General features: G+C 51.8%; 9 protein-coding genes and 1 non-coding gene across 10 annotated transcripts; 5 read left to right on the top strand and 5 right to left on the bottom strand.

Moving 5' to 3' along the window:
- On the top strand, nt 1-548 carry BP01DRAFT_184583 (tetratricopeptide repeat protein). The gene has a single exon (XM_025570893.1). It carries the CDS (start codon nt 64-66, stop codon nt 451-453), a length of 390 nt encoding a protein of 129 aa, XP_025427237.1. The 5' UTR covers nt 1-63; the 3' UTR covers nt 454-548.
- Nucleotides 549-10,009: 9,461 nt separating this feature from the next.
- BP01DRAFT_184554 (uncharacterized protein) lies at nt 10,010-10,721 on the top strand. The gene has a single exon (XM_025570891.1). It carries the CDS (start codon nt 10,267-10,269, stop codon nt 10,633-10,635), a length of 369 nt encoding a protein of 122 aa, XP_025427236.1. The 5' UTR covers nt 10,010-10,266; the 3' UTR covers nt 10,636-10,721.
- On the bottom strand, nt 10,162-10,233 carry BP01DRAFT_t295. The gene has a single exon. It is a non-coding gene; the product is annotated as a tRNA-Ala (tRNA).
- On the top strand, nt 10,722-12,218 carry BP01DRAFT_184572 (wax synthase family protein). The gene is made up of 2 exons (XM_025570892.1): nt 10,722-11,661; nt 11,717-12,218. Exons 1-2 carry the CDS (start codon nt 10,808-10,810, stop codon nt 12,144-12,146), a joined length of 1,284 nt encoding a protein of 427 aa, XP_025427235.1. The 5' UTR covers nt 10,722-10,807; the 3' UTR covers nt 12,147-12,218.
- Nucleotides 12,219-12,290: 72 nt separating this feature from the next.
- BP01DRAFT_306267 (uncharacterized protein) lies at nt 12,291-14,490 on the bottom strand (the record flags this gene model as incomplete). The annotated part of the gene is made up of 4 exons (XM_025572226.1): nt 12,291-12,647; nt 12,708-12,999; nt 13,047-13,476; nt 13,524-14,490. 4 exons carry the CDS (start codon nt 14,488-14,490, stop codon nt 12,291-12,293), a joined length of 2,046 nt encoding a protein of 681 aa, XP_025427234.1.
- A 408-nt stretch (nt 14,491-14,898) lies between these two features.
- Nucleotides 14,899-16,159, bottom strand: BP01DRAFT_360666 (DUF202 domain-containing protein). Its single transcript, XM_025575964.1, has 3 exons — nt 15,658-16,159; nt 15,193-15,476; nt 14,899-15,132 (listed from the first exon to the last, which is right to left on the bottom strand). Exons 1-3 carry the CDS (start codon nt 16,022-16,024, stop codon nt 15,064-15,066), a joined length of 720 nt encoding a protein of 239 aa, XP_025427233.1. The 5' UTR covers nt 16,025-16,159; the 3' UTR covers nt 14,899-15,063.
- A 110-nt stretch (nt 16,160-16,269) lies between these two features.
- Nucleotides 16,270-17,389, bottom strand: BP01DRAFT_328324 (GFA family protein). Its single transcript, XM_025572938.1, has 5 exons — nt 16,914-17,389; nt 16,826-16,854; nt 16,643-16,752; nt 16,557-16,582; nt 16,270-16,504 (listed from the first exon to the last, which is right to left on the bottom strand). The coding sequence occupies exons 1-5, from the start codon at nt 16,994-16,996 to the stop codon at nt 16,372-16,374; spliced, it is 381 nt and encodes a 126-aa protein (XP_025427232.1). The 5' UTR covers nt 16,997-17,389; the 3' UTR covers nt 16,270-16,371.
- A 243-nt stretch (nt 17,390-17,632) lies between these two features.
- On the top strand, nt 17,633-20,371 carry BP01DRAFT_349734 (putative DNA mismatch repair protein; the record flags this gene model as incomplete). Its single annotated transcript, XM_025573765.1, has 3 exons — nt 17,633-18,120; nt 18,171-18,553; nt 18,600-20,371. The coding sequence occupies exons 1-3, from the start codon at nt 17,714-17,716 to the stop codon at nt 20,369-20,371; spliced, it is 2,562 nt and encodes an 853-aa protein (XP_025427231.1). The 5' UTR covers nt 17,633-17,713.
- Nucleotides 20,372-20,746: 375 nt separating this feature from the next.
- On the top strand, nt 20,747-22,017 carry BP01DRAFT_349730 (DUF1295 domain protein). Its single transcript, XM_025573764.1, has 2 exons — nt 20,747-21,447; nt 21,570-22,017. Exons 1-2 carry the CDS (start codon nt 20,756-20,758, stop codon nt 21,895-21,897), a joined length of 1,020 nt encoding a protein of 339 aa, XP_025427230.1. The 5' UTR covers nt 20,747-20,755; the 3' UTR covers nt 21,898-22,017.
- Nucleotides 22,018-22,076: 59 nt separating this feature from the next.
- BP01DRAFT_306325 (D-isomer specific 2-hydroxyacid dehydrogenase family protein) lies at nt 22,077-23,331 on the bottom strand (the record flags this gene model as incomplete). The annotated part of the gene is given in 4 exon segments (XM_025572232.1): nt 22,077-22,701; nt 22,718-23,005; nt 23,067-23,139; nt 23,187-23,331. 4 exon segments carry the CDS (start codon nt 23,329-23,331, stop codon nt 22,077-22,079), a joined length of 1,131 nt encoding a protein of 376 aa, XP_025427229.1.
- Nucleotides 23,332-24,730: the final 1,399 nt, after the last annotated feature.

Raw genomic sequence — 24,730 nt, 5'->3', positions numbered from 1 at the left:
CGACAAGCACTCGAAGGGTCAGAGAAGATCCTTGGTCCCGAGCATCCTGACACTCTAACAAGCATGTACAACCTTGCTTTTACTCTAAAGGCCCTAGGAAAGGTCTCTAATGCTATAAGCCTTCTTAGGGAATGTGCAGACCTCCGGAACAATATATTAGGCTCGCATCATCCACACGCTATAAGCCTTCTTAGGGAATGTGCAGACCTCCGGAACAATATATTAGGCTCGCATCATCCACACGCTATATCCTCATCAAATACCCTTCGTGACTGGGAAACAGCAGCAACTCAGTCCTCAGAAAGTCAACCATCTGCTCTATTACATAGTCCCACCAAATCTGAATTCGATGCACACTGTTGCCAACGATCATATTATCTCGGCTTCGAAAACTGCTGGACGCAAACGGCGAGTCTTCATGAATTTCTTCCGAAGACGATAATATCGGTTTGATCTCATATTGCATCCTAACCATGACCGATGGTCCAGCACCAGGCTTTTATTGTCGTAGTTGATATTATAACCTATTTACTCTTTCCCCACCCTGCAATAAACCTTAATTCTTCCTTTTGGTTATAATCTACTATACACAAACACAACACATGTTCAACACGCCTGGTGAGATTCCTGGCTGGATATGTGGAATTTAACTTAATATCTTTTAGTTAAGTTTGCGTCGTACATAATCTGCACTGGACGAGGCCAGTATATCCAACACACGCAATGTAACATGACGCCGAAACTGTAACGTAATTACACGACAAGTCATAGCTCACCAAGAGATTTTCTTTCTATACTAACTGTATGAGGACTAGTACTACCGGTTGAGGGTTCGGGAAATAGGATTAAAGTGTCGCGGGTGGGCAGGGCGGTTGTGCAAGGCCCTGTAGTAGACACCGGCTGTACTCCGTATAGAATAATCAGCGAAATCTTCATAAATAAGCACCAACTGGAGCGCTTAAAAACAGAACCCCGCAGAGTTCGGGGGTTCAAGGGAGGAAAGGCCTATGTTGACCAACTAGCTAAAATCAGGCTGGACGTAGGAGGAAGTGTGCAGGAGTATGTACATTTATATATAATCCCGCACCTCCATAGATACGACATCATCCTGGGTTTGCCCTGGATGAAGCACCAGGACGCCGTTATTCGGGCCACGAACTCTGTGTTAGAGACTAGAAGCTCAGGGGTAGAGGTAAAATGCGGTTGGGAAAAGAAGCATTCCACACACCCTATCTCCTCCAACGCCTGGTGCACATGGAAGAACCGCGTGAAGAAGGGGGGACCTGCTGAGGTCTTCGCTGCCAGCCTGGTTGACATTGACAAAGCCCTTTTCAAGCTGAACTATCCTAAGAACTCTGGGGATATCAAGAAAAAGCTGCCCCGGCAGTACCACCAATTTCTCAAGACGTTCGAACCAAAGGAAGCCGAAGGCCTTCCCCCGCATCGCCCGGGAATGGACCACGCCATCAATCTGGAGAAAAACGCCAATGGAAAAGAAAAGGAGGTGCCCTGGGGGCCCCTCTACCAGATGAATCGGGATGAGCTCCTGGTCCTTCGCAAGACCCTGAATGACTATCTTGGAAAAGGCTTTATCCGAGTCAGCAACTCGCCCGCATTGGCGCCAGACTGTTTGCCCAGAAGCCTGGAGGGGGTCTTCTGCGTGGATTACCGAGCGTTAAATCGAATCACGGTCAAGGACCGTTATCCCTTACCCCTGATCCAGGAGACTTTACAGAAGATCTCCTGGTCCAGGTGGTTTACTAAACTGGGTGTGATCCAGGCGTTCCACCGGCTGCGCATGCGGGAGGGGGACGAATGGAAGACTGCTTTTAGGACACGGTTTGGTCTCTTTGAATGGTTAGTGGCACCGTTTAGCCTAGCCAACTGCCCTAGTACATTCCAAAGATATATAAACTGGGTACTGCGGGAGTTTCTGGATGAGTTCTGCTCAGCCTATATCGATGATGTGCTAATTTTTACAGAAGGAAGCCTGGCGGAGCACCGCGCGCAGGTAAAAAGAGTGTTAAAGCAGCTTGGAGAAGCCGGTTGTGCAGGTGGATGTTGACAAATGTGAGTTGAAACCACTACTACCAAGTATCTAGGTTTCGTGATTGAAGTGGGAAAGGGGCTTAAGATGGACCCGGCGAAGGTCAAGGCTATTAAGGAATGGGAAGCCCCTACTAATGTACGGGGGGTACGAGCATTCCTAGGCTTTGCAAACTTCTACTGGCGGTTTCTACGGGACTGGGGGTGCTATTCAGAGCCCTTAACACGTTTGACGAAGAAGGATGTTAAGTTTCAGTGGACAGAGGAGACCCAGAGGGCCTTTGATACCCTCAAGGAGATCTTCGTTAGCGCCCCGGTTCTGGCCCATTGGGACCCAGAGCGGGAGACGCTGATGGAGGTCGATTCCTCCGGGTGGTGTACCGGGGGTGTGCTTTCGCAGTGGCATGACGGCGTTCTGCGGCCAGTGGCCTACTTTTCAAAGAAAAACCTACTCGCAGAGTGTAACTATCAGATCTATGATAAAGAATTATTGGCGATTGTTCGGGCGCTGCAAGAGTGGGAATCAGAACTAACTGGCGTGCCTGAATTTAAGATTATTAGTGACCACCGGGGCCTGGAGTTCTTTATGACCCAGCGGAGACTGACTGAAAGACAGATGCAGTGGGCTCACTTTCTCAGCCGGTTCAATTTCACGATTGACTACCGGCCGGGGCGGTTGAACCATCGGTCTGACGCGCTCTCCCGGCGGCCGCAGGATATGCCAAGCGAGGCTGATGAGCGGCTCGCGCACCGGGAGATCCAGCTCTTCGCCCAGAGGGACGGCCAACTGGTCAACCAGCCAAGCCTGATGCCGGCTACTGAGAAAGCTGACCCCGAGGGCCAGCCGGCGGAGCCAGCGAGCGAGGACCGCCAGTTGACGGGTCAGGACGAGCTGCCCCTGGACGAGCAGTGGAAGCAGGCCGAAGATAACGACGAAGACCTCGCCAGTTGCCGGAGGGCTGTCCAAGAAGGGGCACCCGAGCTACCCAAGAAGCTGAAGCTCAAGGTCTCAATTGCGGAGTGTACCCCAGATGCTAATGAGCGTCTACTCTTCCAGGAGCGCCTCTGGGTCCCCAACTCGGAGCCCCTAAGGACCAGAATCGTTCAGGAAAGCCACGATAGCGTGATCACCGGGCACCCCGGGCGGGACCATACCTATAAGATAGTGGCCCGCGCGTACTTTTGGCCGCATATGAGTGAGGATCCCCGCAAATTCTGCCGTAATTGTGATAGCTGCGCAGCTAACCGGGTCTGGAGGAACCGAAAGCAGGGACTCCTGAAGCCCCTACCAGTGCCCGAGCACCCGTGGCAAGATATTACTATAGATTTTATCACACAGCTGCCGGAATCTGGAAAGTTCAGGGACGTGATGGTGATTACTGAACCGGTTGACCAAAGGGGTGATTATCAAGCCGATAGCAGACATGAGCGCCGAGGTAATGGTGGACGCCTTTATTAGGGTCTTTTATAGCAGGCACAGGGTGCCTGAATCCATCATCTCAGACCGGGGCTCACAGTTTATTAGCGAGCTCTGGGGGCTTCTATGTAAAACTTTAGGGATCAGTAGGGACCTTTCGACCGCGTACCATCCCGAGACGGACAGCGCCACGGAGAGAAAGATAGCGACCATCGAGGCCTTTCTTAGGCACCTTGTTAACCAAGCCCAGACCAACTGGCATAGACTCTTACCCATGGCCCAGCTGCCCTGAATAACAGGGACTCGTCGACCACGGGGGTGAGCCCGTTCTTTCTGGAACACGGCTTCCATATGAAGCCCCTGAACACTAACATCGAACCAAGCCCACATTTTAAGGGAATAACCCGAGAAGCCCGGGACAAAGCCCAGGGAATCCTGAACAAACTGCAGGGAGCCCGAGATATATCGAGCTCCAGCATGACCGCTGCCCAAGAAGCCCAGGAGAGGTACGCCAACCGGCGAAGAAACCCCGCCTACCGCTATAAAGAGGATGACAAGGTCTGGCTGGATCTCCGCAATATCGCTACCGAAAGCCCGGCGAAGAAGCTGGATCACCGCAATGCCAAGTTCACTGTAGTCAAGGCGTTGGCTCACATGCGTACCAACTGGACGTACCTGCTGGGATTCATCCTGTGTTCCATGTAAACCTGCTGAGACCTGCGGCTACTGATCCGCTGCCGTCCCAAAAACTCAAGGACTGGCAGCCAAGCGCGATACTAACAGACCAAGGCGAAGAATTCCATATGGAAGAAATCCTCGACGAACGAATCCGGCGCCTGAATCAACACAGTGAACGCAAGGAGTACCTAGTGAAATGGGTTGGCTATATACAACTTAGCTGGGAACCCCTGGAACTGGTCAAAGATACAGTGGCACTCGGGCAATGGCTGGAGCGAAATGCGACCCCATCCACCCACCCTCCTTCAGAGGGGGCACGGCGTAAAGGGGGGGGGTAATGTAAAAGGCTGAAGCCAGTAAGCCATCCGGTAGCGGAACTTGTAAAGTTCCGCCCCGTCTGGATTCTTTGTCGGAAGCAGGTCTTTGTTCGCCAACTGGCGAAGCGGAGCTTGCTAGTTAGCAGTTCTTTGTATCAAGCTGGTAAACTCCCTGAGGATCCTGCTCCACAGGCTCCTCCATGTAATAAAAATATCGGGTCAAGGCCCGCACATTTTAGATAGTTCTTCAAGCAATTTGACTTAGGATTAGCAACTTATTACTTTTACTACACAAGCTGTTTAGCCCTTGACAGGAATATAAAGCCATCTAAAAGAATCCCTCTACTATAGTATACACAGATGGAAGTGGTTTTAATAGGGGGGTTGGGGGTGCGGTGGTAAGTGTCCGGGGGGGCTATAAGTGGATAAGCCATCTAGAAATTAAGGAAGATTTAACGGTTTATATAGAGGAACTACAGGGGATTAAACTGGCTCTAACAACAGAGATAATCCACCTTGATTTTTTCCCAAGTCATCTCTTCAGTAATTCACAGGCCGCACTCCGAGCCATGGGCAATTCAGGCCGCCTGTCGAGGCAGTTTATTATACATAGGATCTACGAACAAGCCTACTAACTGACGAGACCTATACAGCTTCATTAGATGCCCGTGCACATTAGGGTGCCCGGGAATGAGAGGGCCGACGAGGTGGCTAAGCAAGCTGCCTGTAGTAGTAAGGATAAGATCAGATTAGATTCAGGAAGTAAGATTGGATTAACCTTAGTAGGACTATTAAGCAAGCCCACAAGTGAGTCCGTAAGTAAGCTTATAGGTAAAGCAACTATACACCTCGCCTCAACAGTAAAGTAAGCAGTCCGGGGGAAGTTCAGGGACAAGTAGAGGAGGCAGTGGGAAGCTGAGTAAATAGCAGCCCTAACACAGAGACTGATCAAGGCTATACACAAACAGAATTTGGGCCTGTATAATGCGTTACCCAAGGCATACACAGCGGTGATTATACAGCTATGAACTAGAAGGATTGGGCTTGTCTATTTCCTTTGGAAGATTAAGGCCTACGGGCAATGGGAATAGGCGCCGGAGACGATGTGTAATTGGAATCACCAGCCCGTTGGTCACGGGAAGGGTGCAGGCTATACAGCCCACACAGGAGGACCAGGAACAGCCGGGCAGCCGATGTTCTATAGTGGGGACGCGTTGGTTCATCTTTATATATTGCGTTGATTCATATTCCTAGAATGCGTTGCTTCATGCTTTTGAGAGGTTAGACGTACCGGACAGTTCTTGGGCTTCGAGGAAGCACCTTCATAGCTAGCCGCAATAGGCGGGTTCACGGAGCCTCCGGGCCCCCGAGGTTAATAGAACTTGGATTGAATTGGCTTGAATTGAATCATCAGCCACTGGTTCAGACCTCCGAGAAATTAACTTTCTTCGGTCAGGCAACGCTTACGGGGGGCTCTTGGGATTGAGCATCGACGTATTTGATCAAGAATTGATATACAATGATATTTTTAAACAGAAATTATATACAATGTAAGAAAAGTCAAAGATCGTGGTAACAAGTCATACCATTCTTAACATCGCCATGTAGAATAGACGGGATCAGTTGACCTAAGACCTGATCACTAGAACAAAAGCCAGGAGCCGACAATAACCATCAGCCCAGCTGCCAGTGTGGCACCTCCGGAGACACCGACTGCAGGAGCAGCCCCCGTGAAAAGAGCATGAGGAGCTCCAGCAGTGGTAGACTGAGATGCCTGAGTGGAGGCGCTGCCCGAGCCCGAGCTTGGAGCGACGTACGAGCTGCTGCTGCTGTTGTTCTTGGACATGGAAGACCAAGGGGGGTGGTTCGCGCCAGCCAGAGGGGGAGTCGAAGACGTCGTGGCGGGCAGACCTGTCAAGATAGCGGCGTCAGGTTGGGCAGAAATAGTCACCGTAGTGGTCTCAGCGCCAGCAGAGTAGATCACAGTAGCAAAAGGTGCCTTCGGTCCGGCGGGTACTGATGCAGCGATCGCGTCAACACCAGTCTCACCGTTGATGCCCTCAGTTGGAGTCTGGCCTTGTCCAGCTGTTGTAGCTGCCTCGGAACCTGAGATGGGGCGCTCGCCTGAGCTTTGGGCATTCGAGTGGGTGTTCTCAGATGCTCCGCCTATGTTGCTGTTGCTGGTGGCTGCGCTTGATGTCTGGCCATGAGAATGAGATGCGGAACCAGAGGCTGGGCGTTTGCTTGAGCCCTGGGCGTTAGATTGCGTGTTGCCAGAAGCCTCGACCTTGCCGCTGTTGCTGGCCGACTGACCAGTGGCTTCTCCTGATCCCTGTTCCGAAGCAGAGGCAGAAGCAGAGACTGAATGTCCACCCTGACCATGGTTGTCTGCGATATCATTGCTCACACTCTCGCCGGAGCTTCCTGTAGCTGACTGAGAATAGCCTTGCTCATTCGTTCCCTCAGTGCCACTCTGAGCGACTGAAGAACCACTGCCGCCTTCGACACCAGATGTAGTAGCAGGTTGACCCCCTGATATCGATACAACTGTAGTAGCGACGGCCGGCTCAGCACCATAAGCATCGACACCGCCTGCGGCAGTAGGGCGTCCACCTGCCACGGACACAATGGTAGTGACGGCGGCCTCAGTCCGAGTGGTGACATAAGTCGTACGCGCAGAAGCTGGGCAGTCCTTGACAGTTGAAGGGCACGCGGTGATCGTGTAGGTCAAGGTGCGCTCCACGGTGGAGTAAACGGGTCCCCGATTGTCAAACCCAGCGTTAGAGCTACCTGAGCTGCCATGGCTGCCTGAGCTGTTCTGACTACCTGAGCTGCTGTGTGTACCAGGAGCAGTAGCAACCGGCGCCTGAGTCTCAGTAGCAGTGACAGGGCAAATGGTCGTATATGCCACCAACGTCTCCGTAGTGACATAAGTCGTGCGTTGTGAGACCGGGCAGTTCTCGACTGAGGTAGGACAAGCGGTGACCGTGGAAGTGCGGGTGGTGAAAACAGTAGAAGTAGTTGATTGCACATCCGAGGGTCCAGGACGCTGGGTTGTTATGGTGGGCTGGGCGTTGGCGGTGACGGGACAGATCGTAGTCCCGACAACCACGGTTTCTGTGGTCAGATACGTGGTGCGTTGACGAGCCGGACAATTGACCACGGTCTCTGGGCAGGCAGTCACCGTAGTGGTACGGGTGCTGAGGATCGTCGATGTCGTCACCTCGCCGGTGCCAGACTCGGCAGTATTAGAAGATGGGCTGGGACCGTTGGGATTTGCAGTAGTCAACGAGGTGGGTACCGCTGTGTTTGCTTCACTGACGCTTGATTGAGTGGAAACAACGGACTGTGTAACTGCTGCATCGGGAGAACGGACGGGGCTAGAGAGAGGCCGAGAGGACGGAAGAGTGGCGCTAGAGTGTGGCGGCGGGATGATTCCTCTTGAGGAGGGCACCAGCTGGGACGACACGAGACTGGGTGGAGTAGACACCCGAATGCCGGAGCGAGTGAACGAGGGTGACTGAATGAGAGGTTGTGAAGACCTCGACACCACACCAGACGAGACCACGGGAGTCACGGCAGAAGACACTGCAGGCGAAGACACGGGAGGGGACACTGAGTGAGTAGAAATTGTGGCAGAAGACACCACGGGAGTCACGACAGCAGATGATGCCGAAGGGGAGATCGCAGGAGATGACGCCACAGCAGATGATACAGCAGGGGAGGACACGACAGAGGGCACCGCAGAAGACGAGACAACGATCGGGGTAAGCGTAATGATCTCAGCGGAGGAGCTAAGCGACGTCGGGGTAGGAGTCGGCGTGGGAGTGACAAGACTGCTAGTGCAGGTTTCGGTCTGATAGGCAATGGAAATCCCATCCAGATAGAGGGTTGGCTCCCCACTAATGCACAAGACGTAGAAATAAGGCCAGGTGACCGAGTCGCCAGCTCCCTGGTACTTCGTTACGTCCATGTACACATACGTCCACTCGGTAACATCCTCGGTCAGGTAAGCCGAGATGAGAGGGTACTGCTCATTATTATCGAAGGTGGAGACGAACTGGCAGGATGACGCTCCATTCAGGTAGATCTTGTAGTAAAACGAATTTGTCCATGTGCTAGTGGGAGGGAATCCATTCCTATTGCTGGACACTGAGATCACGGTTCGCTGGCTGCCACTGTACATTGGCCCCGCGGTGATTTTGCTGATGGTAGAATTCGATCATCAGCCGTGATCTGTTCTGTAACCGGCAATCCACAAGAGATGGTGAGACTTACAGGTAATATTCACCCTCGGCTGCTTCGTCGGATTGGACGACCGAGACCGACGAGCCGGAAGTATCCCAATCCTGAGTGTTGCCTGTTTCGAAACCACCGTTGAGGGCGTAGTTGGCGGTCGTCTCCTCACAGACGGTGACATATTCAGCGAGTGCGGGGATCGCCGCAACCAGCAGAGTAAAGAGAGACTGCTTCATATTGAGTATCAGTATATGACACAAAATCAAAGAACTAATCAACTAAAGAGTGACAGATCGTTGCCCATCAGACAAAGAATGGACGAAGCGCAATCCGCCTCAGCATCGACGGGGGGAGAGATAGCGAGGACAAGTAAACAAGAAAAGGTCGCTCACAGTACAAATAAGTATTCTCCTGAAGGTAACTCTTGAAGGTAAAGCCTGGATGTAGAGAGGAAGCTGAAGTAGATTAGATGGTGGGGAAGGATCCCTTTAGATTCAATAGTAGATCGTAATGGAGGCGTAAAGGGTTAGTTTAACCGATATGCGAGATTGGGTCCCCAGAATAGGTGAGTTGGAGCGACAGCCGGAGGGACTGGGTTTCGTAGACCCCTGATTGTAACTATAGCGAGCTATCGGAGTCGCCGAGGTCGGAAGACCAAGAGTGGATAGGATATTTATTTCTGTCGCAAGGTCTCTTGAACGACTGTACAACACGACGGATGCCACTGATGTGGAGGGAGACCCGTGGGGCTGTGACCACCACCCCTAACTTTCGATGGGCATCAAGCAGTTCACAGAGTCAGTTCAATAGTTTTTGCATCGATGTGTTATCGATCATTTGATGGCTAAGAATAGTCTCTAACTACTAAGTACTTTCGGCGCAGCAGCTTCAATGCCATGGGATTCCGGGTTACGGTAGTTAGAGTAAAGGCTTGACATCAGCTCAAAGAAAGCTTACGCTGACACTGATCTGCACTGCTGCTTAAGACAAAAGTGATCGTGGCACTTTAAGGGTCCAACTCGCTTGGACCCTGGGGAAAACAAAAAAGGAGATAGACAGCACGTGCCTGGCAATTATATTTAGAACATCTCGGGTGTCCCACCAACGGTTGTGATCCATTGGTTGGTCGAAAACTCCGTCTTATTTGGCTCCAGCAGGTAGATGCAGCTCCCTCATTGTATTTGTGTCTATCGAACAGTGTCAAATATCAAAGCATGACCCTGATGCGCCAATTCCCGCGGTCCCACGTCAAGATATATCTTCAGTGGTGGCACTTGCAATTCATTCACTTTTGCGAGCCAGCAAACGGGGCCTCTAAAGGAACAGCAATAAGAGTATTTACAAAAACATAAACCGACATCCTTGTCCCAAACCCACCACAATAAACAAAAACAAATCGCGCATCTTCTCCACCACGAACATAGGAAGTGAGATATCAAGCACAGCTTGAAAAAGCCCAAAAAATGGAGCTGCGGGGAATCGAACCCCGGACCTCTCCCATGCTAAGGGAATATTATACCACTAAACCACAGCCCCAATTTGTTGAAAATTGAATGAAGAGTATGTATCATGTCGTTAAAATTATGCCAAAAGATCTTTGCGTGGATCTGGCATCTAACCGCCCAACCATGCTTCGGCTCGGATCCCACTTGCAAGGGCACCGGCAGAGAGACCCGATTTCCGCCGTGTCTGGAAATCCCCGGCCACTCCCGCTACTGCAGTGGAATTAATTGTGTCCCTGTCCCTGTCCCTGTCCCTGTCCCAGGCTCTGCAGCCGCAGCGCCGAAAACTTCACCATCACCGAAAAAGGCTATCCTCATGATCGACAGCACAGCATCCCAGCCTGCATATCTGATTAGTGATTGTTTGAATCGTCTAGCCCTTAGAAATAGGATCTCACGCGAGACTCCACACCGAGTTTTCGGCCAGTCCCTTTAGTCCAACCAAGATCACCATTCAAGCCGCCCAATGGGGCTTAGCCACACCTGCATATCTCACCAACATAAAGCCAACATCTCCGTAGCTCACACATGCCAACCCACTGTAATCTTTCTCGCCCTTCCCTTGTTTCCGCTGCTTTTTTTTGTTTCTTGGGCGAGCGGGATAAATCATGTCCACCAACACCCTCCCTCCGAATTGGCACATTCCCCTGGCGCAATGGCTGGCCATCCTGCCTATCGTAGCGGCCGTCGTGGCATTCAGTTCGCCTCGTTCGATGACTCGCCCGGCTACCGTCATTCTCATCGTCGCGCTGGCTTATTCTATGCAGCGTAGTGCGCAGACCTACTATGCCGGAACGCGCTTCGGAGCACCTCTCACTTCCATGTGCTGGGTGAACGTCTTGAACGCGATCGACCTGCTCGTTCTGAGTCGGGTGTCGTATGAGGCGCAGAAACAGTGGGAGCATAATAAGCATGCGCAGTCTTCCAATGGTTCCTATACGAAGCAGCAGAAGCAGCAGAATCCAAGCTCTTCAGACACATCCGAAAATGTAGCTCGCCTGTTCTGGGCCCTCGACATCACTTTGAATTACCGCCGCATCGACACTCCTTGGGAGATTCGATGTCTCCCTCACTTCAACTATGCAGACCCGCAGTATGTACCTTCGCGGGGACGGTTTCTTCTCCAGGCAATGTTGAAGGTCGCCGTCTCGGTCATGGTCATCCAGGGGTGCACGATGGAGACGGATGACACAAATTTGGGCACCGCGGTTGCATTACTACCGGAGACGAAAGAGACACTCTTTCCATTTTTGAGCACGGCGAGTGCGAATGACACAGGGCGGAGGCTGCTTGTTCGGATTCTATTCTGTCTCTCGTTTGGAATCATAGGCCGAGCGATGATAGTCGCATCATATAATGTCTTTGCCATCATCGCGGTGGGACTGGGCCTGTACGATCCCGTGAAATGGCCGCCTGTGGCTGGATCATTGTGGGAAGGGTGGTCGGTCAGACGCTTTTGGGGGTATGTGTCTGTTCTGGTTCATGATGAGCAGATTATGGCTAATCAAAGTCCACAGAATAACCTGGCATCAGACATTCCGCCAATTGCTTACATCCAATGCAGACTTTCTGCTCTCCCTAATGCGAATCTCACCCACTGGTAGGCTGGCGTGGTCTTTCCGTGCCCTGCTCGCGTTCACGGTATCAGGAGCCATTCATCTATTTATGGATGTAGGATTCGGTGTGCCGATGATCAAAAGCGGTGCCTTGTGGTTTTTCTGTCTGCAGATTGTAGGCGTCTTGGCTGAGAGCGCTGTGCAAGATTTCTCCCGACCACTTCGAGCTACGATGAACCCCGGTGTCAAGAGAGTGATCGGTTATGTCTGGGTAGCGCTGTTCATGCTGTGGACCGTTCCGATTTGGATCAACCCAATCTTGATTCAACTGTACAGCGAGGGAGTGAGGATGATGTCGCCCTTCTTATTCCTTGGGAGTTGGAAAATATAGATTTAGACCTAGAGTATGATAGACTGCAGAGAGGGATGATAGACGATCTCGATGGGCTCGGGTTAGTGAAAGTTGAGCATTGGTGATAGACAAGACGCCTGACCTGGAATCAATAATATTTAGGACATCGGAAATTGGGTCGACCTATACCCCGCCATCCCAGTCGACCCAATTGAAAGTATTCAAGAGCTCCAGATGAGGGTATTCTGCACCGATAAAATCGTGCATGCCGAAATCGTCCATGGCGATCGTGGGACTACATAAGGAAGCAGGCATAGCAAGAATTCGATCTAGCGATCTTTGCAGGATGTTCTTGATCTGTGCTTTGGCGGAAATGTCGGAGCCAGAAGGTTTGAGCCAGTCCAGAAAAGCCACGAACAAGCTTAGTTTTTGAATGGTTTCCGAACGAGGCAACTCCAAGTTGTAAGCTTGTGGATTGGACGTCTGGCGTAGTAGCTCAAGACAGAGAATACCACTACACGGAGCACCGTACGACATTGCCTGCACTAGCGGTTAATGTACGCGCAAAAAGTATTACAGGAGCTTCGAAGCGATACTTACCAGCCATGAAAAGTCATTGTGAAGGCCCATAAACCGATTCTTGTGTTTCCAGTAAAGCAACGTAAGCGACAGAGTCTCTTGGCTCACTCCCATGAGCGCCTGCTCGGTCACAATCTTATGGCGCGTCAAGAGTCTCTCCAGCATGAACATGTTCAACAAGTATTCTAAGTGGACAAGGATTCGCGCGTGTATACAATGACCCGGTATATCTAGGTCGTCTATGTCCTCGACTTTATGAACGAGCCCTTCGGGTAGCTTGGCATAGATCGCGGCCGCCTGAGCTTTGAGATCACTGCATCGGTCAGTTTCGAGGCGCGGCAAGGGTCATCACCAACTCACAAGCATGTCGCAATGGCAGAATCGGAGATCTGATCCAACGAGGACTCAAGAACTTCCAGTATCTCCTCGCGGTTCCTTGCAAACATGGCCCGCGCGCGAAGCATCGCAGCTTGATTGAAGCTCCTGCCGCTGTTGCGGTCCCACCCGTCGGCATCAAGCTTTGCAGCTGCCGCTCTCACGTTGCCTGATAACATATCACGATCGCTGATGTCCAGAGGTAGCTGCGTAGTCGAGTATCTTCTGCTCAGAAGCGGCGGCCGACCGGTGAGAGTGGAGGCGACTTTATCAAAAGCGAAGATCGCCGAGTAGAGACGTCTTTTAAGCTCATGCTGGAACGATACCTCATTCCACTCGGAGACTGGCTCACGATGGAGCCCAATGGACGTGGTCACGGCAATGGTATCACCGTGTTGTCGCCAGCAAGATAAGCCTGCCATTGTCAGCAGGCCATCGCCCGAGTTGATCGACAATACTCACTTTTGTCGCCGCTTACATTGCTCTCCATGATATTGTGCTTGTACAGCAGATGCACAAATAGCACGTTGATTCCTCCGAGCTCACTGCACATCTCAATACACATAGCCGCGCATTTTTTGAAATGAAGCATCATCTGTTTCGCGCCCTTAATCGTTCGACCCGCACAATAGGATGCAATTGCCTTACTATCAGGTGTCAAGGATACACACCCATAAGACCAGTAAGTGAAAAGAAGGCCGACGAATTCCCATCGCGCCTTGCTGCCCGAGAATGACTCGATCCAGCGACTCGGATCCTGCTCAGAAGGCAGTGGGATCATAGTGCACTTTGATAGCCGCGTAGCGAGCTGAAGCATATTTTCGTTTGTCCGTGCATTGAGCACAGGTCGATACTCATCCCAAGTGAGCTTTGATCCCTGCCAGTTCGCTAATCTGAAGCATGCATCCATAGAGAATTCACGTTTTACAAGCAGCAGATTACACGCCTCTTCGTCTGGGATGTTCCGCAGAATTTGCACGCCGAGTTGGAGTAGATTAGGAGTGATGGAGTTTGTCTCTTGCTGGACCGGTGACTGGCGATCCAAGTAACCAGTAGCACCAGCACCGGAGCTCGTCAGAGTATTATCGACCTCAAACCGCTCTCTATGCTCGACAAACACCGAGGTGAAGCTCGCTGGTCCAAGATACTCCGCAGAGCTCTCGATAATAGGCGTGGTCGACTCAGCGCCTGGGCAAGTCTTTGCCCTCGGCATGGCGCTGCTGTCGCTCGGAATGCTAGATTCTGAAGGAGTTTCTCCTGATTCACTGATAGGCTTTGCTTTTGTGAGTGGGTTGGCAAGGTAGAAGCAATCCATGGACAGTCTTTGGCATCGTCGACAAGCCGGCAGTTCATGGTCGCATGCGAGCTTCCGCCGCCGACAGGGCTCACAGGCTGGCTGCCGCCCATTCTTGCGGCGCAGCGGTGGCATCGAACGAAAAGTGTGGTGGAAACAGAAAGGAAGATTGCCTGAAAGCAGAATGAGGTTGATGAGAGGAGCACTGTATATCCTTGTGTGATGCGGAGGTTCGGCATCGGCATCGGCATCGGCATAACAGGATTCCGACTCCGTTGAGCAGCTGCACGCACAACAGCCTTTGGGATTGAGCTACAGCCACCAAGTAATAAGAATTAATTACGAAACAAATTTAGAAGAGTCGTACTTTCACTCTCCAGAGAGCTCATGTTGCGTCGCTGTTTCCCTCGAACCTCGAAGTCTAAGTGGCACAAATGGTTTCACTCAATCTCATTAATTTTGCAATAAGCCAATGGGCTTTCAAACCTGCGTAATAATCTTTTGACTAGAAAAAAAAATTGTATGAGTTAAGTGTAATGGTATATTCGATCCAAGCATTCGTTATTTTAGCTAAAATCCGGTATTTTGTGCATGTCAGTTGGGCGATCAACGAATAACATCTTGAAGTAGAATCAAACGAAAGTCGTATACATGGAGCGGAAGCTTGAAATCATGAAAAGCGTTCCGCTAGCAGGGGTGCATTAAATGTTATCGGTCATCGTGATTGGCCAATTGTACGGTGATGACTATAGATATGATAAAAGTCGCTAGGATGATCTGCAATTGGCATGTTAGTAACAAACGATTCCAGTAGAAAAGGATCAAATGTGCACTCACTGAGCCAATCAAAAGTCCAATTAGATTCAGCTCCCAGCCCCCAGCGTAGACTGTACCCAGGGCGACCATGCTCTGTTGCTTCCAGAAGCGATACGCGCCCAGGGAAGCGATAATGATGGCTGCTCCATAACAAGTTACGGAGAGCGGGACACCCACTTCGTAAAATCCCAACGCCAAGTCCGGGGAAGCCTTGTGTTGTAGGCGAAACAATTGAGCGATCAGGACGCCCTGCATGGCGACCATGACCGACGTGCGGATATAGGCCAAGAAAGTCCGTTCTAATGCTGGTCATTGTTAGCTGTGCATAATCTTACTCTTTATCAATATCGATGGTGGTGGGTTATTCGCCCGTGTTGGTGCAATCGCCATGTGGGATTCCGTCATTTTAGCGCAGCGATCAATCCGGAGCACACCCCAGGATTCAGAAATTCATACAAAAGGGATGGGGAGGGATGATTTTCTCACCAAAATGGTCCCGATTGCTCCGTTGTGGCACTGTCAACACCACATTTCGTGTCCAAAAGCGTTCGAGACGTCCCCATGGCCCCTTGCGTGACTCCCGACTGCGCTGACTAGCTTGGGACACCGTCCGGAGCGTCCTGACGCGGTATTCCGCCGAAGAGATCGAATCCGTCGAGAAGCCGGCCTCATCCACATCTTGGGTCGAGACGTTGCGCAGCTCAAAGGCATCACGGTCGCTGTCGTCGTCGCTTTGGCTCTCACGATGGTGCTCGCCCGTATTGACCGCCGCCGCCTGGGCTGGGGGATTTTCTTCCCGAGCTGCCGTCGTGATCGGGTCGCCTTGGACGTGACGTTCGCGTACTTCGTCCATTGTCAAGGAATTCTAGAGGGATTTGTACGACATTCCCTAGGAGTCACCGAGGTTTGCGTTGAAAGACAAAGATGATGGCATTGTCCAGCCACGACGAAAGCCTGGCGTTGGCGATTTGCGGTGGGAAGGATGATCATGGTTGATGATGTGTCACCCTCCGATCCCCGCGTTTGCCCCAAACGCCGGCCGGCTACTTCCAAGTTTACCCAAATTCTCTTATCTGGGATTTCTCACTTATCTTCATTCCTTATCCATGGTACTGTACCGCAAATCTAGATTGATTCCATACATGGATTCCCTGCACTGGAGCTTTAATCACTAAGTACTCCGCAACATCACCATCAGCTTCACAAATGAACCTTGGCCCATTCCTCCTGTTTCTCCTCAAACACCGCCATACTCGGAGGAGAAATTCTCTCAAATAGAGGTGCCTTCAAGAATGCCTTGCCGGGTTTTCCGGGCGTGAGTGTATACAATGGGCTATCCTATGTCAGAGTGGTTTTTCAGAATGCAGTGGGCTACGTTAACTCACCTCCCACAGTTCGAGCAGAAATGACGCTGCAACTCCCACCATCACACATTAGCCTCTGTGCTTCGGACCGGATAAACGTAACCTACCGAGATCTTGGTTCCTGATCGAGTGTTTGGGTCCTGGTAAACTTTCTTCACGTTGCCAGGATCTTCAACGGTCATTTCACTCTCGTCGACGAGATAGTTAACTGAAAAGACTGGAGAGACGTTAAGCACCAAACGTGGAAGAAAGAGAAATATGCCAAGGCTGCTGAGCTTCCGGGAACTCACGTCCTCCTCCGGCTCTTTTACAATTAGAGCTGTATGGCAAAATCATTAGCTTCCAAAGCTACAAACCTCCAGACAGAAAGCTACCTACCAGTGGCATATCACCGAGTTGGCAGGTTGCCTGGGCAAGGTGATGCGGACATTCGCACAATTACAGTGACCGGTGTAAACCATTTGAACGGGTTAAGCAGGTTGAGTCGGTCACTTAAGAGTATCTGAGGACTTCTGGAGAGATGGTGGAGTGAGCCGAATGACTTTATAGGTCCATCTGCGGCGAGTTATCCTTTTCGTGTGACGGTTTGTTTTTATGGTGGGGAATGCCTTCGTTTTCACTTCGGCTCATTTCCTAACGCAGATATTTAAGCGCAGCGGGCTAACTATCTGCTTGCAAATTGAAGCACGGGTGCATTTGTGATCTGAGACTCGGTACTGTGTGCATCTGCTGGCTAAGCATTTGCTTGACTTGTGCCGAGCCATTTCGTATCGTAGTTCAGCCAATGTCCCAAGTTGCGGCTTCTATAACATCTTGAACGTTTGACAGAAACATCTAATACTGAAATATCAGATGCTCAATTGAGTGAACTTGAAGGCTTGTGCAACCCATAATTTGAAGATAGCTTTAATTGACAGCGGGATTTCGGCAATCTATTCCGCAGGCAAGCCGACGATGACATCATTTCCATTGGTTCACCATGCTTGGTGACTGACTCAGCAAGATGCCGCCAGGTTGGGCTTAGTGTGCGTGGAAATACAGAGCAGCTTTGTCTTTCTCTGGAACAACAATAGTACTCAATGGCACCAAGGGCTTACCTTCTATATAACTCGTTCACTCTGTATTTCTCCTGAGCTTGCTAAGCGATGATCACTCGGACTGTCTGAGTATAACTGAGGATGCCAATCGCGGCGCTTCCGCCGACAACCGCTAGGGCGATCGGCTCTGCGTCCGTCATCTCAGACCCTTGCTCGATTGTCAAGGAGTTGTTGGACAATGCTCTTGACGCTTCGGCTACCTCTGTAACTATTGAGATCTCACCGAATACCATTGACGTGGTTCAAGTCAGGGATAACGGAACAGGGATATCCTGCGAGGACCATCCATTCGTTTGCAGACGCTCCTTCACCAGTAAGATCCAGACTGTTGATGATCTCCGCCATGTCGGAGGGACTTGGCTGGGCTTCCGCGGTGAAGCTCTAGCTAGTGCTGCCGAGGTATCCAGCAGCTTGGTGGTCACAACGAGGGTCGAGAACGAATCCATTGGTCACGTCATCAGATATGGTAGAGATGGGGAGCTTGTCAGGTAGGTCGCAGTAGGCGCATTGGAGGCGTTATGCTGACATACTCGGGCAGTACACAATTCATGGCGCACCCGGTAGGAACCACTGTTCGTATAGCGGACCTCTTCAGACACATTCCCGTGCGACGGCAGACTGTGTTGAAGAGCTCAGCCAAGACCTTGGTCCGCATTAAGAAGATGCTACAAGCCTATGCTCTAGCTCAGCCTTCGAAACGATTATCTTTGAAAGTACTGAGGGCAAAAAATGAAAGCAACAATTGGTTGTACGCCCCAGGGCAGGAAGCGACTCTCTCAAGCGCCGCTATGAAGGTAGCGGGTAAAGAGGTTGCCTCTAATTGTTGTTTCAAGCGGTGGGAAGATGACGTTCCTGATGGCTCAGAGGACAGAAGCCGACTGCACTATGAATTAACAGCTTTTCTCCCAGACCCGGAGGCTGGTATGGACCCCGTGGACTACATTCCGTGCTTTGCTAATTCGGTCAGATATTGCTCGAGTCAACAATTCGGGTCAGTATATAAGCATCGATGGTAGGCCTTTGTCGGCTACTAGGGGTATCGGCCAAGACATTGCAAAGTTGTTCAAGACATATATAAACTCAGTGACAAGCCGTCGCCAGTGCCTGTCAAACGTTACCGATCCGTTTCTCTGTTTGCATATTCGTTGCTACGACGCGACGTATGATGTGAACATCGAGCCGGCAAAGGACGATGTTCTGCTTGAAGACCCACAGACGCTGCTTTCACTCATTGAAGACATGTTTCGCAGTGTATACGGAGCGCAACCAGACACAAAGGAGTCTCCAGGTTTGTGGAAAGGGAAGGCGCCAGTCAAAGAGTCTAATGGGTTTGACCTGCTTCTGGCTCGCAAAAGCCCTTCCGCGGCCACACAAAGCATGGTCACTTACAGTCAACCTTCAGGATTTGTGACAGCAAATTCAGTGTGGAAGGCCACACCACCATCTCCCAATGTCACCCTGGCATTGGATGCTGACAACATGCGGCGGAAGCGTCTAGAAGCCCTGAATCCGTGGTCTTTTACGAAGATGAATGTGGGGAGCGTTGGCTCTTCCAGAACACCGTCACAGACTAAGTCGCCTTTTTACCCCCCTTTGGAAACGAACATAGCAGAGAGTCGTAGGGACTCTGTTCAGTCGATACATCATTCACCTCAGACGCTTCTTCCAAGTCCGTCTGCGTCAAGCACGAGCACGCTAGCAGTGTCCCCATTACGAGCCCAGATCTCACCAACTAGGTCACAAAACTCGCACAGTTCCCCAGAGCGTGATACTCATAGCAGTGCAAGACGTGCAGCACGGGAGCGCGACCGAGAACGATACGGGAATGGCTCTCTTGACACCTGGTTTGGCAAGACTACGCAAGTGGCAATGTCACGACTGGACACCTCGAATCAGCCACAGGAGGATACAGAGGAGCCTTCTCTGTCGGCTTTAGCAGCGCGGCGATTTGAGGCGTCTGATGAAACCTCACAAGTGCAACAAGTTTCAGTCGAAGATGAAAATGGAAGCCCCATGTCAGCCATAGGGTTATCGCGAATGTCGAGTCTTTCTCCGCCACCAACTCAGGATATAGAGATCCAAGGCAATCATCGGGGACTTCCAGTCCTCGAACGATGGTCGACGAGACTCCATCAACTATCAAAAGACAGCCACAAGGAACTGGAGAAGGCATTAGATTTCGAACGTCGAAAGCGGGATGCTATACAGGAGAGACGGAAACAACTGCAGAATAGTCACGTTGCATCCAACCCTCGCTCGCCGCATCTAAATCGATACCTCAACGCACGAGCTGCCCTCAGTTCCGATGCAGCCATTCACGGCCTGCTTATCACTGAGCTAGAGCAGAAGCAAAAGCCCGCGCTGTCCCCACATGATCCGAGGTCATACCTCATACGCTACCACGCGCAGAACGCTGCCTCGGACGGGAGGTCGAAACTCAAACGGATCAGTACCAACAAGCTGCCATTTGAGAGTATCTCAGAAGAATGCGCATTGTATGATACAGGTATAACTGTTTCGACCGATCTTTCGCAGCTAGCAAAACTGGCTAAGGGAATGGTTCCCGAGTCCCCAGCCACAAATTCCACAACTGAGTCCGACGCATTGAGTACATTTGGTCGAGACTCGCCAACCGATCTCTGGAGTCAACGATTGAACGAATTGATACAAGCCAAATATGAAGCACCAACGAATGTCCTTCCTCTGCATTTCAATTTCTCAGCTACATCTTATTCATAGTTAAGGATCGGCAAGCATAACTACTTATACAGCATTATTATACATGTACCAGCATCATCGCATATGCATATGCATAATTAGGCCATATTTCACATTTCCTTGCACCTGGCTGCTGATATTATGCTATAATGCTATAATGTGCAATTTGAGAACAAAATGTCTAATTACCCTGCATCATGATGGATCAAGATCCAAGCCTGGCCCATTCCGGAGAAGCAAGAAAATGACAAGCGACGTCATCACCACATTACATAATACTGACATCAACCTCCAACCCCCATAACTAACTTACTTTGAATTATAAAACCAACTCCCTCACCCAAGTTTGGCGATGACTTTTTTCCCAACCAGAAACTAATCCCAATCACGATCACCACGACGACCATGAATCTCACGCGGTCTGGTTCGCCTCTAGCGGAGGCGGACCGTCTCCGCAGTCCCGGCCTCGCGACCGGTGACGTCGGCATCCTCCGCTCGACCATCCTTCCCTCGTTCACACTGCACACCACTCTCGACCTCGCCGCTTTCCTCGCCTCGCGCGCGACCGACAAGGCGGAGCTCAAGGATTGGAACTGGCCGGCCAGCCAGGTGATCAACGCCTGGTGGAGCTCCGTCGGCCACCAGGTCTTCTACAACAACGTCTCCCCGCAAACCGCCTGGCGCGCTCTCTCCTGGACCGATAAGACCCTTCTCTCGCTCGTGACCGTCTGGGGCGGCCGCCTGTTCGGCCGCATCGCCTCACGCACCCTCCGCCGTGGCGCCGATGACGCCCGCTATGTCCAACTCAAGAAACAAAACCCCGTCGGCTTCTGGAAGGAAATGCTCTGGAAGCAGTACCTTCCCGAGGCCGCCTTCCTGACCCTCATCAGCTTGCCCTTCACCCTGCCCTTCCGCCTGGCTAGCCCCAGCGTCGCGCTCGACACCGACGTGCAGGCCGCTTTGCGCGCGTTCGGCGTCGGTCTGTTCAGCGCTGGTTTCGTCCTTGAGGTGCTGGCTGATAGACAGATGGAGGAGCACCGCGCTGAGAGAGAGGACTTGTGCCGGAGTGGCGTTTGGAGTATTGTTCGCCATCCTAAGTATGTCCCTCCCGAGTGTCCAAAATCTGTTTTTTTTTTTTTTTTTTTTTTTTTTCCGGGCGTAATTCCACTGCTTGGCGTGAACCGCTTTGGACCAAATAACTAACACAATGCATCTATAGCTACCTTGGCGACACCCTCGTGCACCTCGGCTTTGCCTTCATCAACTGCGCCACCAACTTCAACCCGCTCGTCATCCTCGGCCCTCTGACCAACTACGTCTTCCTCCGCTTCGTGGGCGGCGACAAGATGACCGAGACCAGCCAGGAGGAGCGGTACAAGACCGAAAACCTGCACAAGTACGACCAGCTCCAGGAGTGGAAGAGCAAGAAGAACAGCTTCTGGCCCGGCTTCAAGGAGATCGTCAACCCCTGGACCTGGGCGATCGTCGGCTGTGGTGTGGCCGGTGTGGTGGTCGAGGAGGGCCTCCGCGGCTGGTTCGCCAAATGATTTTATTTTCCTGAATTTGTGTTCTCCAGCCAGCATACACGCTGGACAATGATCATGTAATCTATCTATGTAACGTATCTTTAATTGAATCCCACGAATATCATACACGGAAAGTGCACCAGTGATTCTTGTTGGAATGGGAAACTTGTTGTAGTGTGTGTGTGTGTAATCGTAGCTTACTAGTACCCCTTCCCCCGCTTATACTCATTTAGAATCTCCTCCCCCCGCGCAAGCCGCCCCAGATTCTCCTTCAGGATATCCAGTGACCGTGGAATATACTCCATCCCGGCACCGCTGATATGCGGACTGATCTGCACATTGGGCGCATCCCACAGCGGATCCTCCGCGGGCAAGGGTTCGGGGTCAGTCACGTCCAGCGCAGCCCCGCCGAGCACCCCGTCCTGCAGCGCCGCCACCAATGCTTTCTGGTCCACAATCTTCCCGCGGGCAATGTTCGTCACATAGGGTTTCGACGGCGCATGCTCCGCCAGCAATTGGAACTCCGCGGCGCCGAGAAGATGTGTCGTCTGCGGGGTCAAGGGCAGGGCGATAACGAGATGGTCCAGTCCCAGCGCGAGGAACTCGCGGATGGAGGCGCGGTCCGTCCCGTGGTGCCACGACACGGGAATTGTGCCCTCCCTGTCGCCGGTGCCGGGCACGATGTATCCCCTGTCGATGCGGGAGGCCGGGGTCGGCCGCGGGGATGCGGTGTGGGCATAGACTTTCATGCCTAGGGCGGAGGCGACGCGGCCGACTGTGCCGTTTTGTTGTTTGGTGAGTAGATGGGGATTATGAGAGAGGATTCTGGGGGGAGGGTCACATACTCTGTCGACCAATGCTTCCGTAGCCTAGAATCCCGACCTTACGGCCAACCTGGTCGCGGACACCGGTCATCCAGTCTCCGTACTTGCCCCAGACGTGCTGTTCCTGGCTCTTGTAGATGGAGACGAATCGCCGGGAGGCGACCAGCCAGTTCATGATGACCCATTCGGCGATGGGGGGTCCGTGGATGCCCGAGCTGGAGGTGAGCGGGATGTTGGTCTCTTGGACAATGGGGTGGGTCATTATGTGGTCGACCCCGGCGGAGAAGAGATGGATGAGCTTGACCCTTATCGGTATTAGACTTGAGGTTCTATGTGACAGTGGCAATATGTGGTTGAATCACGTACTCGGACACATCCTCGACACTGGGAAGATTGCTGAACGTCACAATATGGGTGGCTCTTCTGGCGTATTCTGCAACTGTCAGTATTCAACTGCCAGGCGAGACCGCACAATGGACCTACCACTGGGAATTGGCGTAAAGTTCTCAAGCTTGAGGTATGTGATATCCGCGCTGGGGAATTTTGCCTGGATCTCCTCGAGGAGAGCCGGCGAGATCCCGCCGGCATTGGCGATGAGGATGCGGTCCTGAGCAGGCGGTGCGTCTCCCATGACGGATTGTGAAGTCATGAAGGTGAACAGATTCAAATCCTGGCGAGAGTCGGCAGGAAAGGACATGAGGGGGTTGATTGCGCCATTCAGATGATATCTGGCGCTTTTCTTATCGCCGGCAATTGAATCGATTTCCCTCTGGAAGCCTTGACGTTCCAGCAAGGATTAATAAGCGCGGGGAAAGTCGAGATAATAAAGGAAGTCTCGCTTCCTTCTTATCGCTCATTGCTTCGGGCTCGGTCTGTCTCTCTATCTGTTCTTCGTTCACTGTCTGTGTTAATAAAGCAAGCATCATGGGAAAGGGTTTACTGCTGCGGAGAATCGCTCTGTCAGTCACTCATTACTGCCGATCGGGTGTGGGTCCGTCAGTCAATCTACCGAGTGTCTCCTGATGTCAAGACGAGACGTGCCGTGCCGCACATTCCAGTCAATTACAAATAATGTCAAGTGCATCGCTTGCATCGCTTACAGACCAATTCAGGAAAATGTGATCGACATTTCAGCGGCTTATCTCTTCAAATCATCTCTATTCCCCTCCACCAATCTGACAGGCGCCTATCCGTGGTTCTTTCAGCTTGGTGCTTGCATATGGGGCCGTGAGCTCTAGTCCGCCCGTGGCTGATTGTGTCTCGGAGATTCGGATAATCGCTGAGCATCCTTTTGTGCTGATCTGGCCGAGAAATTCTTGCTAGCGCGAAGTCTGCTCCAGACTGTCGAGTCAGGGTCTGTGTATTGCAAGTCATCTGCCGATTCACTCTCGCTCCCCACAAACTCACTGTGATTCTAGTGTGGTGACAGGCTAATCAGAACCGCATGAGCTACTGCGATGTGCACTTCGTAATCTGGTTGAGCACATCGAACAGATTCAGCTCGCCACTATCACATCTGGCTGCAGCGCTACGAACTCAGCTCACTGGAAGCTGTATGTCGCTCCCCATTTTCAGGTTTCCTTGCATCACGAGGCTCTGCAGTTGAATCACATCTGCAGATCACAGCAACACAGCGCATCAGTCGAAAATCTGCACGCAAAGCTCTCATTTTATGCCGAACTGCTGCTTGTCGATCCGTGTGGGTCAAGGGTCCAGCCGGCCGCTTAAATTGCCCTCTACGCTGCAAGTCTTGGACGCAGTCAAGCACCAATGATGGCCAAGCCGGCTCTCTATCCTGTACTGCCATACGCACGAACACAACACGGAAGCCGCGCCATTTGCAGAAAGGTGTGGCGGTTTCTGGTCTCCCGAGACGATGTGTAATAATCAAGCCTCTCAAGGGGGATACCCACCCCCAGGCTCTTTAAAAAGCGCCCGTTGCCCCTCTGGAGCAAGACTTGAATCTTGTGGTTTTTTTTTGAAAAGGGACCATCCCACCCTTTCCACCCGCCACGATGGCGCACCCCCAT

The sequence above is a fragment of the Aspergillus saccharolyticus genome (genome assembly GCF_003184585.1).
Source record: "Aspergillus saccharolyticus JOP 1030-1 unplaced genomic scaffold BP01scaffold_50, whole genome shotgun sequence".
NCBI lineage: Eukaryota > Fungi > Ascomycota > Eurotiomycetes > Eurotiales > Aspergillaceae > Aspergillus > Aspergillus saccharolyticus.
This window is presented reverse-complemented; position numbering and strand designations above follow the sequence as displayed.

Excerpts from the sequence above, each read along its gene's own strand:
- BP01DRAFT_184583 (XM_025570893.1), top strand. The coding sequence starts at position 64 with ATGTACAACCTTGCTTTTACTCTAAAGGCCCTAGGAAAGGTCTCTAAT.
- BP01DRAFT_184554 (XM_025570891.1), top strand. The coding sequence starts at position 10,267 with ATGTCGTTAAAATTATGCCAAAAGATCTTTGCGTGGATCTGGCATCTA.
- BP01DRAFT_184572 (XM_025570892.1), top strand. The coding sequence starts at position 10,808 with ATGTCCACCAACACCCTCCCTCCGAATTGGCACATTCCCCTGGCGCAA. Across the intron at positions 11,662-11,716 it reads TCGGTCAGACGCTTTTGGGG|AATAACCTGGCATCAGACAT; the intron begins GTATGTGTCTGT and ends CAAAGTCCACAG.
- BP01DRAFT_360666 (XM_025575964.1), bottom strand. The coding sequence starts at position 16,024 with ATGGACGAAGTACGCGAACGTCACGTCCAAGGCGACCCGATCACGACG. Across the intron at positions 15,477-15,657 it reads GAGCAATCGGGACCATTTTG|CATTAGAACGGACTTTCTTG; the intron begins GTGAGAAAATCA and ends AACAATGACCAG. Across the intron at positions 15,133-15,192 it reads TTGGACTTTTGATTGGCTCA|ATCATCCTAGCGACTTTTAT; the intron begins GTGAGTGCACAT and ends TGCCAATTGCAG.
- BP01DRAFT_328324 (XM_025572938.1), bottom strand. The coding sequence starts at position 16,996 with ATGGTTTACACCGGTCACTGTAATTGTGCGAATGTCCGCATCACCTTG. Across the intron at positions 16,855-16,913 it reads AACTCGGTGATATGCCACTG|CTCTAATTGTAAAAGAGCCG; the intron begins GTAGGTAGCTTT and ends TTTGCCATACAG. Across the intron at positions 16,583-16,642 it reads GATCAGGAACCAAGATCTCG|CGTCATTTCTGCTCGAACTG; the intron begins GTAGGTTACGTT and ends TGGGAGTTGCAG.
- BP01DRAFT_349730 (XM_025573764.1), top strand. The coding sequence starts at position 20,756 with ATGAATCTCACGCGGTCTGGTTCGCCTCTAGCGGAGGCGGACCGTCTC. Across the intron at positions 21,448-21,569 it reads AGTATTGTTCGCCATCCTAA|CTACCTTGGCGACACCCTCG; the intron begins GTATGTCCCTCC and ends ATGCATCTATAG.